The sequence below is a fragment of the Spermophilus citellus genome, assembly GCF_964194105.1.
Source record: "Spermophilus citellus genome assembly, chromosome: 6".
NCBI lineage: Eukaryota > Metazoa > Chordata > Mammalia > Rodentia > Sciuridae > Spermophilus > Spermophilus citellus.
Window position 1 is genome coordinate 28,124,977 of NC_138187.1, and position 13,085 is coordinate 28,138,061.

At 45.3% G+C, this 13,085-nt stretch overlaps 1 protein-coding gene across 6 annotated transcripts in view; it reads left to right on the forward strand.

Moving 5' to 3' along the window:
• The first annotated feature begins 5,957 nt into the window (after positions 1-5,957).
• The window catches only part of BAZ1B (bromodomain adjacent to zinc finger domain 1B), a 79,628-nt gene continuing 72,500 nt past the window's right edge, over positions 5,958-13,085 (forward strand). For 5 of the 6 annotated variants that reach the window (XM_081298369.1, XM_081298370.1, XM_081298371.1 and 2 more), the window contains exon 1: positions 6,134-7,324. In XM_081298369.1, the coding sequence (XP_081154495.1) occupies positions 7,218-7,324 (107 nt within the window). In that variant the 5' untranslated portion in view covers positions 6,134-7,217. Of the gene's footprint in view, positions 7,325-13,085 lie in introns of all 6 variants that reach the window. The other variant, XM_081298368.1, reaches the window with a different exon arrangement.

Genomic DNA, 13,085 nt, shown 5'->3' on the forward strand with positions numbered 1-13,085 from the left:
GATCGCAAGTTAGGGACACCCTGTCTCAAAACATGAAGAGGGCTGGGGATGTGACTCAGTGGTCAGGCACCCCTGGGCTCAATCCCCACTACAAAGAAAAAGGAGAGGGACAAGGTTGTATAGATGCATTGTCAGTCCCTACCACATAGTGCCCCACCATAAGTGATGAGGAGGAGGAGAAAAGAGAACCTAGCAAAGCAAAAGCAAGGGGAGGGAGGGGGAGAGAAGGAGAGAGTGCGAGCTCTTCTAAAAATGTTAACACTATTAGGTTGTCAAAGAAGTGTCAAATCCTGAAACTCTTGTGTGTGGTACCTGAAATAAGGTGGTGTGTGTGTGGTGTGTGTGTGTGTGTGTGTGTATTGGGGATGAACCCAGGGCTGTACGCATGTTTGACAAGCACTCTACCACTGAGCTCTGTCTTCAGCCCAAGATGGCCATCATGTGTTTAAACAAAGGAAAGTATTGAAAGCACAATGAATAAGAGACTAAAAAATGACCAGGCAGATTTGAGAAGGAACCTACACAATTTCTTTTTTGTATGGGGAATGGGTACTGAGGATTGAACTCAAGGGCACTTGAACACTGAGCTACATCTCCAGCCTTATTTTGTATTTTTTATTTAGAGACAGGGTCTCACTGAGTTGCTTAGCGCCTCACAGTTGCTCAGGCTGGCTTTGAACTTGTGATCCTCCTGCTTCAGCCTCCTGGGATTACATGTGTGTGCCACCATGCCTGGCCAAGGAACCCATACAGTTTCTATAAATGGAAAACAGTTATGGAAATAAAATGTCAGACAAGGATAAGCAGGAGTGAAAAATAGCAAGGGGAGTTAGCAGCTGACATTCATGGAGACTGCATATCCTGATGCTAGAGCTGGGAAAGCAGGAAGTCAGGAATTCCATCCATCAGGGGTCAGTCCCTCTGTGTGGGACCACAAGAGACACAGCGTTCTAGATTCCAAAGTAGAGAGCCTACAAAGGAACATGTAGGACGATGGAAAAGATACCATGGAAACCCTTCTCTTTCACTGACTTCCACTTTTATCATTGAAATTCAGGCTAGTGGCCTCCACCACCATCTTGAAGTTGATAAGAATTGGGAAGATGAGAAGAAAGAAGACAAAGTCAAGGGCTGAGCCACGAGTTCTTCATGAACAACGTGTCAGTTCCCTCTGGGCAGTGGTAGGCCCTGTCCTTAATGCACATTTCAATGACCTGAGCCTGCCTAACAGTACACTGAATGTGGGGAGCACTGAAGATGGACAGCAACTGAAGGCTGGAAAGGGCATAGGCACATGTTCAGTGGGACAGAGCTTTTCAGAGGTGATGAGGCCACAAAGGTCCCTTCCTGGTTAGTGAGGCAAAGACTGTCATAAGGAGGCCTCACACCATTCTGCCTGTGCTACCGAGGACACAACCCTCCTTTCTGGTCAGTGCAGCACCCAGTGGCCACCGTGGAAGCAGAGAGCATCCCTGAGCCAATGAAAATCAAAGCTGCCCACCTCCATTTCGGCTTCCCTAGCCTCCACAGCTGTGAGGAAATACATGCTGTCCTTTATAAATCAGTCTCCAGTATTTGTGTCTGGCACTGTGGGTTGTGCCCAGGGGGCTCTACCACTGAGCTACATCCTCAGTCCTTTTTATTTCAAGACAGGGTCTCAGTAAGTTCCCCAATGCCGTCTCCTGTGCCCTTTGAACATTTCCTCATGATTCGAGCAATTCCTTACTTTTGGGTACAAGATGTTAAAAGACTCACTTTGGACATTGCCAGCCCCATTCATTTTCCCAGGGAGCTCTGCATCCTTTCAGCAGGGAATATTTACAACCTAAATAAACCTAGACTTTGCTAATGAAGAAAAAATAAAAAATAAATTTAAAAAAGGAAGTAGACTAAGGACAGATTTTGGAGCTCTGTGCAGATCAGGCCAGGATTGGGTTTCACTCCATTGGCCTTAGGGAGCCAACCATTGGGAGTGGTGGGATACTGTGGAGAGGGAGGAGACGAGAACTGGAGAACAACTGGAAGGATATTCACATGGTGTGTTTGTCTTTTTTTTTTTTTTAGTACCAGGGATTGAACTCAGGGGCACTCAACCACTGAGCCCCATCCCTAGCCCTATTTTGTATTTTATTTAGAGACAGGGTCTCACTGAGTTGCTTAGCACCTCACTTTTGCTGAGGCTGGCTTTGACTTGCACTCCTCCTGCCTCAGCCTCTGGAGCCAGTGAGATTACAGGTGTGTGCCACCGTGCCCAGTTGTGTCTGTACTTGTTGAGAGGAGTCATATAGTCCTGTCAGTCTGAGGATAGAGCAGTGATAGTATGCAAGTGAAAAAGGTGAAATAAAGTGAGAAAGATGGACGCAATACAGGAAACAAAATAAGAAAGAAAATGTAATCAGTCCATGATGTGAATCATCTGTGAATCGCAAGTTTATATACTGCCCATTGGTTTAACTGATCATAATATAATTTCGGGGATATGTTTGTATACATGTGTGGTGTTGGGGAGAATATAACAGATGGCAAAGACCAAAATAACAGATTTATTCATGAAGCAGGAAGGCCTCCATCTTACAAAATAGAATGAAAGCTCACATTGGGCAAGAGCAGCCAGGCATGGGTGGCTCAGTGACTTGGGAGGCTGAGACAGGAGGATCAAAAGTCTGAGGACAGCCTCAGCTATTTAGCAAGACCCTTCTTAAAAAATAAAAAGGGACGGGGATATAGTTCAGTGGCAAAGCACCCTGGATTCGATGCCCAGTACCAACAGAAAAAAGAAAGAGTCTCCATTGGGCAAAAGCAGAATACTGATTTTATAAGATAGGTACAAGAAAACGATTATAGGGGGGAAAAAAGCTGATTGATTAACATTAGGTTACTTCTTTGTGAGGGTTAAAGCACAAGGGACTTCCTTTTTACTTTGACTCAGGTGGATTGAAATATGATGTTTCCAGGAAAAACTGGTCAAATTGGGACTTGTCTGTTTTAAATTTGGAATGAGGTGACTCCATTCTGGCTTGGTCTGATCTGTTGTAGTCTGGTGAAGAAATTCAGTGTAAAACAACAGCTTCCCACAATTTTTGTTTAACAGAGGACAAAGTCTTCATCTTCCATGGAAAAAATTCAACAATATTTGAAACTGGAAACTGGGCTGGGCATGTATATAGCCCAGTCATAGGCTACATGCTTGGCTCTGGGCCCACTCCCCAGTGCTGCGAAACAAGTGCATAAAATAGCAAAATATTTTTTATTTAGAAATGTGGAAGTAAAGTTGGGCATGGTGGCCCACACTTGTAATTCCAGCCATTTGGGAGGCTGAGGTAGAAGGATCACAAGTTCGAGGCCAGCCTCAGCAACTTAGTGAGACCCTATCTTAAAAAATAAGAAGGGCTGGGGATGTAGCTCAGTAGTAAAGTGCCCCTGGGTTCAATCCCCAGTACAAAACAAAACAAAACAAAAAAAGGAGGTAAATACCAGAGGAAACAGCTTAATGAGTTAAAAATGGAAGTCTGGTGGAGCAGACAGCAGGCAGGGGAGGTTGCTTCTGGGCTGCATCATGTAAAACTATTTGATATGTTTTTGAACTATGTTTATGTTTCTTTTTAGAACTATGTATATTTTACCGACTAAGACATCATTTTAATGCAACTTAGAACATATGAAAGCAGAACATATGACATCAGAGTTGGCATGGTGGCTCACACCTGTAATCCCAGCCACTTGAGAGACTTGAGCAGGAGGATCCAAAATTCAAGGTAAGTCTGGGCAACTTATTGAGACCCTATTATTGCAAAATAAAGATTTAAAAAGGGATAGGGATGTAATCGATTGTAGAGCACCACTGGCTTCAATCCCCAGTATCATAAAAAAATAGAGCAGTTGTTACAGTAATGACAAAAGAATGTAGGAGGGACCCTATCAGGATGGTAGGAAGGGGAAATAGTTCAAGAATTTAAGCAGGTACATTTGACATTCCCTGGTTGACCTGTGGCAGCAGAACTCAAGAGAGAGATGGAAGTAATCAGTAGAAATAAGTCTGAGTCTCAGCCTCCACCTCTTTCTTGAGGTCTGCAGCCACAGTTCAACCAGGGGCAATCAGTAGAAATAAAACCCACCAAACTTCCATGGGTTTTCTCCCCCACTATTTGAATGAACTAATAGGGCAGAGACTCAAATGGGTTCTGCTCAGCAAGTCTCACCCTCTACTACCACTTTCCTCAGAGCTTCCACATGTGTTCTAGATGGCTGTCCAGCGCCTGGAGCTCATCCCTGACTTCCGAGTTTGTAGAACCCTGCCTCTCCAGCACTGGAGTGGACTGCGGTCCATAGCAGTTCCAAGTGCTAAAATGACTTTGATGCCTAGATGCCCAGTTCTTGTGTGTCATAGATTTTTTTGTTTTTTGTTCTTGCTGTGAGACAAGTACTCTACTACTGAGTCACACCTCTAGCCTAGATGTGTTTTTGAAATATAAAAAAATGTCCATCATTTGTTTCTTAATGTTTGTGGAATCTTTACTCTGTCTGCTTGAAGTCTGCTGTTGGGTATCTGTTCCTGCTGAGGTCTGTCCTGTTATCGAGCTCCACTAATCTTGTTCCACTTAAGACCTTAGTATCACTGCCACCCAACTGCAATTCCATTCTAAGTGGTCACTCCAGTTCAACCAACACAGTGGCCAGGATGACTGCTTCCTCTGCCACTCTTATTGGATACTTTTCTTTCCTTGGTACTGGGGATTTGTGAGAAATGACAGTCCAGTGCTCCATTTTCAGAATACAGCCGTAATTGGACCCAATTGTAGCCATTTTAATTATAGCCCTTCACTTTGATCCCCCCAATTTTAAAATTAGCTAATCAGGTTTATTGTACTCAAGCTCCTCCAAACAGGGCAAAGGGCAATAATAAAAGTGGTTGGCCTGCCTACCCCTGCTGGCTCGCTAGCCAGGTTTCTGCAGACACCCTTCTAGCAGGAGCAAACGCCTTACCCATCCACTTCTGAGCATGTTTGGTTGCTTGCAGTATTTCTAACAGGATTGAACCCAGGGGTGCTTAACCACTGAACCACATCCCCAGCCCTTTTTTAAGACAGGGTCTCTTAAGGCTTCAAGTTACTGTTTATGTTGAACTTATGATCCTCCTGCCTCAACTTTCCCAGTTGTGGGGATCACAGGCCTGCGTCATGCCTCGACCACCTGACCCAGTCTGATGTACAGTTTTCATGGTCTTCAGCCTGCTGTTCTCTTGGCCTAGAATGTTTGGCCCTCATTTCTCTGTCTAGAGAACTTTTTTCTCTTTTCACAATTCCATGCCATATCCTCTGAGAAGACTTCTCCCACTCATCTTCAAAGAAATGGCTACGCGGCTGGGGTTATAACTCAGTGTTAGAGCACCTGGGATCACCTGGGTTTGATTCTCAGCATCACATATAAATAAAGGGCCATTGACCACTGAAAAAAGAAAAAAGACATGGCTCCTGAAGGAAAATGGGCTCCCTTCTCCCTAGGTGATCAGAGGAGCCTTCATCAGTGATCAGGTGGCCTCTGACCAAGAATTTGCTGGGAAGATTTTACTTTTCTTTCTTGCAGTTCTGGGGATCAAATCAAGCATATCAGGCAAGTGCTCTACCAACTGAGCTACCGCCTACCCCCGCCCCCAGGTTTTCGCTGTTACTGTCCTTTAATTAAATTTACTTATATGCGGTGCTGAGAATGGAACCCAGTGCATCACACATGCTAGTCGAGGGCTCTAGTACTGAGCCACATCCCTAGCCCCCAGATTCTCTTGAAGTGAGAAGGAGACAAGGGTCTGACAATGGCAGGCCACATTCAGGGACCTAGCAACGTAGCCTTGTTGAACAACAGGCTGAGAAGTGTACCCTGGGGCCACTGAAAAATCTTTGAACTAAGAAAGGCCATTTAATAAGGAGAGGATTTAATCAGCGCGTTTCTGGTTGTTCTGTCCAGATTCTGGACTCTGTGGGTGCCTGCTGCAGCCGCTCAGGCTCCGCACCCTCCGGCAGTCGGTCGCTTTCTCGCTGCGCACTTAACACAGAACTCTTGATTTTTTGCGTCTGTTATATTTTTAGGGCAGTCTCTCCTCTTGTCCCCCCCCCCCCCAGAGCATCCAGCACGGCGCCAGGAACATCGTCGGGTGATGGTGAACACATCTGATGGATGAATGCACGTATTCTGAGATGTCCTTTAACTTCTCATTCCGAAGACCCTCCTATGTTACCCTTTCCAACAAGCCTCGCCTAGGAACAAGCGGAATACTATCTCAACCACACTCTCGTCCACAAGTTAACTTTGGGGTGAGCAAGGCTGGGGCTCAAGCCGTGCTTGGGCAGCACCTCTACTTAGGGAAGGTCTCTGGAGCGATTCCCGCCAACACCTCCTCGAAGCCCAACCCCACCCAAGCATTCCCGGGCGTGGCCCAGAGCGGCGCCTTTAAGAAGGGGGCGGAGCACAAGTGGAAAGACAAAGCCCCTGGCCGCGAGCTCCCCCCTCCCCCCTCCGGCGCACCACACGGACAGTGGTGCCCGGATGTCGATGTCGCCGTCGGTGACAGATGGCGCAATGTCTCTATGTGTGTAGGAGCTTCACTGGCCTGACCTCCTTTAGTTCGCAGCCTTTCGGTTCCCGCAGTCCCCCACATTTAACTCCGCCGCTGGTGGCCCGTGAGCCTGTCACCAGCGCTTACATAACGTGACCTTTCACCTCTTCAGACTGCCCTCTAGTGCGCTGCAACCCAACTACGCAGCAGGGGCAGCGGGGCGGGACCCAGACGCAGAGCGGCAGCTGCTCCGAGCCAATAGACAGTGAGCGCTGACCAGCTGTCCGCCTATTGGAGCATTCGCTATCGGCGCCACAGGGGAGCAAGTTAGTGTGTGCACTGGCCCGGCGGGGGGAGGAGGGGAATCTCCCGCCATTTTTCAATAATTTCCTCCGGTGCCGCTGAGGAGGAGTCGTGACTGCCGGCAGTGGGGATCCGTGGCGAAGGTTGGCCGGGGTGGGCTGCCGAGACGCGCAGCGCTGCGCGTAGGAGCTCTGCGCCCTTGCGTGGCGCCCCATGGCGGTCGCGCGGCCGCGCCGGCAGTGAGGGAGCGGGAGTTCGCGCCGCCCTCTCACCCCTCCCCTCCCCCACCGCCGGGAGCCAGCGCTCGCGCGGGGCCGCGGGGCCTAGTGCTGCGCCGCGGGCCGGGAGGACCGCCGCCGCCGCGATGGCGCCGCTGCTGGGCCGCAAGCCCTTCCCGCTGGCGAAGCCGCTTCCCGGGGAGGAGCCGCTCTTCACCATCGCGCACACGCAGGAGGCCTTCCGCACCCGAGAGTATCCTTTTCCAGCCGGCGCCGCGGGCCGGGCGGGCGCGGGGCGGTCGGGGGGCTCGGCACCGCGCGGGGGGCAGCTGTCAGCGCGCCCGGCCGCTGCGGGCCCGCGCTCCGGCTCGGCCCGCCGCTCCGGGGCCCGCGAGCGGGCCGCTGGCTGCCGCGGCGGGGCCGCTCACTTTGTCCCCGGGCCCGGCGACGGCGAGCGCACCTCCTGCCCGCTCTGCCTGGCCGTAGGCCCCGAGCGCCGGAAAGCGGGACTGGCTTGGCGCTTTTTTTGTTTTTTAATTTAAATGAAGTCGTCAGCTCAAGTTCTAGGAATCTTGCACCCGCGCAGCCTCGTGATCCGGCTAGCGCCGGCCGGGACCGAGTCCCCAGCCCTGCGGGGGCGCCGGGACTCGAGCGGACCTCGGGCCGGGCTGAGCTGACAGCACCGCGGGCGCAGGACCCGGGTGCATTTCCAGACCTGCAGGGGAGGCGGGAGGAAAGCCGGTCCCGCAGCCCCGGCCCTCCCCTTCCCTCGGAAGACGGAGGTTGGGAATTCTCAAGATTTGAAATTGGTGTTTGCTTTTTTAATAAGATAAAAATGTGGAGAAGTACTTAAAGGGTTTGCGTTGTGTTGGGAACACGAGGCTGCTGTTGTAGATGGGAAGCCGAGGCTCTCTGCTCGTTGGTTCGGAGAGCTCTGCTGCGAGCCTGGGCTTTCAGACTTTTCATTTTACTTTAAAGGCTGTGCGATGCTGGGGATGGAACCCAGGGCCTCGCGCGCTGCCGAGCGCCACACCACTGAGCCAGCATCTCCAGCCCTGGTGGATGGCTTTTATTTTACTTTTTTTTTTTTTTTCTTAATATGGATGCTAGATCTATCATTTTAAAGTTTACATCTTAAAAGAAGATTTCTGAATCAAGCTTTCACGTATCCCTAGTTTTATCAGCCCTCGTTTTTTTTTTTTTTTTTTTTTTTTTTTGGTACCAGAGATTGAACCCACAGATGTGTTTAACCACTAAGCCAACTCTCCAGCCCTTTTATATTTTTAATTTTGAGACAGGGTCTTGCTGCATGGATTAGGGCCTTGTTAAATTACTGAGAGTGGCTTTGAATTTGCAATCCTCCTGTCTCAGCCTCTTGAGCCTTTGGGGTTACAGACCTGCGCCACCAGGCCTACTCTTTGGAAAGACTAGATTTCGTATTTTGTGTGTGGCAGCATTGGAGCAAGTGTCCAGGTGAGCCCTTTAATTTCTCCTTGATCTTTGTGTTAATGTAGTACTTGGTAGGATAATCTCATTCTTGTTTGTGAGTGCAGTTTGTGAATGTTGGGTGTTTACATACAAAGAGACTTGGAAAGTGAGTCTGGGCAATAAGAATTCTTTTGATGAAATATACGTATAATATCATGGAGCAGAAATTAATTTTGGAGATGGTGGAGCCTTGCCTGGTTTGCCAAGTGGGCCCAAAGAGTTGAGGATGACTTGTTAAAGGTCACACGCTCTGTAAATTATGTCAGGATTATAATCCAGTGCTCTTCCTGCCTAGTCCCTTCTCCGTATTTTGAGAGAAGGAGAAATGCCACTCCTTTTTATTTTTTTCTTCTTGCGGTGCTGGGAATTGAACTCTCAGCCTCAGCTGTTTTCCCTACCATTGAGCTACATCCCTAGTCCTTTTTTCAATCCCCAGTGCCATCAGAAAAAGAAAGAGAGAGAAGAGGGAGAGAGAGACAGAGAGACATGCTTAGGGAAGAGTTAAATTCCAAGAGGTAGTGAGTTAGGTGAAAATGGCCATGGATAGCTAAATTAGGACTGGCAACAAAGGCTTTTCATGTCACTCAATGAAATCATTGAAATATATACATGTATGTATCTGTGAGTATGTGTATATGTAAATGTAAAAAGACTTTTTGATGATAATTAGAAACTGTAATGTGAAATATTATGTATTTTGTAAGCATTCTTCATTTTTTATTTCCCATACAAGCATTTAGAACTCTTTTAACAAAGGAGTTCTTTAAGAGCATTAGATTTAGGGGATAAATTGCTCTCTTGGGAATGTCTACAAGTGGAAACACTTTGAGGATGGGTTTTGAACAATTCTACTGTATGGTTGGCAGGTTGGCATATTTCTTTATTAGGCTATTAGTGGTTTCATAGAGGAGAACAAATACATGGTTGAGTAACAATTGCATTTGAACTGTTGTTATTCTTAATTTATATTTATGGTTATATTTTTAATAGGACTCAATATTTTAATTTTCTCTTAATACTCACTTTTGGGGGGGGGCATCAGGGATTCAACTCAGGGGCACTCGACCACTGAGCCACATCCCCTAGCCCTATTTTTGTATTTTATTAGAGACGGGGTCTCACTGAGTTGCTTAGCGCCCTGCTAAATTGCTGAGGCTGGCTTTGAACTCTGGATCCTCTTGCCTCCCCCTCCTGAGCTGCTGGGATTATAGGCATGCACCACTGTGCTCGACCTTTAATACTCACCTTTTAATTGCATATGTACTCAAGAGAATTTATGTGGTATTTTACTGACTTAAAACTGTGAATTAGGGGCTGGGGATGTGGCTCAAGCGGTAGCGTGCTCGCCTGGCATGCGTGCGGCCCGGGTTCGATCCTCAGCACCACATACAAAGAAAGATGTTGTGTCTGCCAAAAACTAAAAATAAATATTAAAATTTAAAAAAAAAGCTGTGAATTAGTATGTTCTTGAAGGTACAGTGTACATCTTCACTAAACTTAAAAAAGTTGTAAATAATTTATATATGTAATGACTGGGTGTTATATTGATTATGTTGATTATATTATGGATTTGAATTTATGGTTTTACTTCCCAGGGTAGTACCACAGGCAAGACACTAAATCTTAGTTGAAGAATGTGAAATTTTTCAGAGCAGTTCTTGATGTGATTATTTGACAGTAGACTGATGATACACTGAATGTAATGAACTAGATTTTAAGCAGGAACTGAAGCTACAAACAGCTTGCTGTAAATTAGTATTTTTGTTCTGTTGATTCAACTATCATAATTACTAAAGTTTAGAAAATTAATTTATGACCTTTGTGGCATTATTCATACAGTTAATTTGCCTCTAGACAAGAATGACTAGAGCATTTTATTTATTTATTTATTTACCAAAGAAGCTTTACCACTGAACTACAAGCCCCAACCCTTTCTGTTTTTTTGAGACAGGGATAAGTTACTTAGTGTCTTGCTAAATTCTTGAGGGCGGCCTGGAACTTGCAGTCCTCCCTCCTCAGTCTCTGAGTTGCTGGGATTAAAGGCAAGCACCATGGCTTCAAGTACTTTATTGAAAGAAACAATCTTTACCAGGCTAAAGAGAACAAAGCAGCTGTAAATTGTGGTGAGGAGGTAGCTGGCTCTTGAAGTCATAAAAAAGTAGATGCATAATGAGATGATCTATGATTTGAAAATATCTTATCATTTATAGCTTACACAACCTTTGGAGAATTGCTTTGACATTTTGTCTGCAATTATATGTGCAGGAGTTGCTGGAACATAAAAACCTCAATTGGCATTTGCTCTGAGTGGTTATTTGAGAATGAGTGACTTATTTTGGTAACCTAAAATCTGAAATAGGATTTAGAGGCAGCTGACTCAGTATCCTTCTAATGGGCTTTTTTTCTTGTCTTTTTTTTTTTTTTTTTTTGGGCTCTACTGGGGATTGAACCCAGGGATGTGCTACCACTGAGCTATATTCCTACCTCTTTTGTTTTTTATTTTGAGATAAGGTCTTGCTGAGTTGCCCGGCTGGCCTTCATTTTACATCCTCTTGCCCTAGTCTCCTGAGTAGCTGGGATTATAGGTATTGGTCACTGGCAAAACACCTTTTTTGTATTCTAAGACCTAGATTGAAGCAGTCCCTGTGTGTGATATGCCTTTCTAGCAGTAAAGAGAAAGATCTGGAGGAAAACATAATGGCTTTTTAAGCCTCTTCCTGTAGGTGGCATATCTCACATCTGTTCACATCTATTGGTCAAAGCAAGTCCCAAGTGGGTGGGGATGTACATTCCTCTTCAAGAGGCATTGCAAGCCACAGGCAGTGGTTGGAGATGTAAAATCTTGTATAGGAAGGGGGTGAGTAGTTGGAATCAGTAATATAATGTATTATATTTGAAGGTTCAGGTGATGTTTTCTGTAGAAAGTTTTTTTTTGAAATCTAAAAGACAATTAGAATTTGGTTGGTTGAAGAATAGAGAATTATATATTTGTGGCAGAGAAGGTATGATGAGTTTATGAATGTGTAGTATGAATTTGAGGGTTCTTGGCTTTTTTTTTTTTTTTTTTTTTTCTTTTGGTACCAGGGATCGAACCCAGGGGCACTTAACCACTGAAGCACATCCCTAGCTCTATTTTTTTTTTTTTTTTTTTTTTTAATTTAGAGACAGGGTCTCACTGAGTTGCTTAGGGTATTACTAAGTTGCTGAAGTTTGCTTTGAACTTTCAGTCCACCTGCTTCAGCCTCCCTAGCCACTGAGATTATCTTCACTTTTTTTGAGATGGGGTCTCACTGTATTGCCCAGGCTGGCCTCAAACTTTTGAACCCAAATGATCTCCCTGCCTCAGCTTTTCAAGTTTAAATTGTTTTTGTCTTGTTTTGTTTGATGATACTGGGTGTTGAACCCAGGGTCTCACCCTAAGTGCTGATTGCTGAGCCACATCCCCAGCCCCTAAAGGTTCTTGATTTTAAGAATTTGAAAGAACTTTCATATACCTAGAGTGAAGAAGTTACTTAGTAGTGAGTCATGTGAATAGGGCTGTGTCTTGTAGGCTTTTCTGAGATGGGGTAAGGAATTTGAACTTAGCCTTCATTTTAGTGAAAATTTTGAATAAAAAAGAAGTAGGGAGATCACTGTGGCTGCAGTGTCAAGAAGGGATCTTCAGCTTGGAGACTAGCTGCAAGTGACTAGACTAGTGAAATAATTTGGGCAATAGATGATGGTGGTCTGAGAAAAGTTACCAGCCCTTGAGGTGAAGTTCAAGAGATGGATTTGAGATAAATGAAGCAGATTTGGCAGAATTGCGATTGATGGGGGATTTGTCAAGGATGGTGTTTTCATTTGGATTTTAGTGCCATTCCCCAAAATAAAGAATTCTAGAAGAACAAGTTGTTTTTTTAACACAACATCTTTATTTTACTTTTTATGTGGTACTGAGGATCGAACCCAGCGCCCCACGCATGCCAGGCATTACCACTTGAGCCACATCCCCACCCCAAGAACAAGTTTTTAATTTTGTTTTGTTTGTGAGTGGAATGAGATAGTGGAAGATTCAGTTTGGACGTCTTATTGAGTCACTTACGCATATCCAAGGAAGTAGCCACATTGATGTTGGTTATATGGGTCTAGAATTCAGAGGGAGGTGACTGAGTTAGTATGAGAAGTTATTAGCATATAGATAATAATTGAAGTTACAGGAATGGATGAAGTGACCCAGCAGGAGAATGCTATATAGATAGCATAGTTTTTTTTATGGAAGGGGCTGTTGGAAAGGTGTATATGAGGATAGATGGTACTTTCATTGTTGGAAAAAACCATAATCAATGAATATTTAGTATTTAAACATATCTATAAAATATTTTCTATTTTTCTTTTAAAATTATTTTATAAATTACAGAAAATAAAACTTAACAAAATCTTATGATTTTTAGTAAGTTGGAGGCAAGAGAATTGCCTCCCTCAAGGAAGGAACATATTTGCATCTCAGGGGGCCTGAGGACAAACACCTTTTTTTTTTTTAATATTTT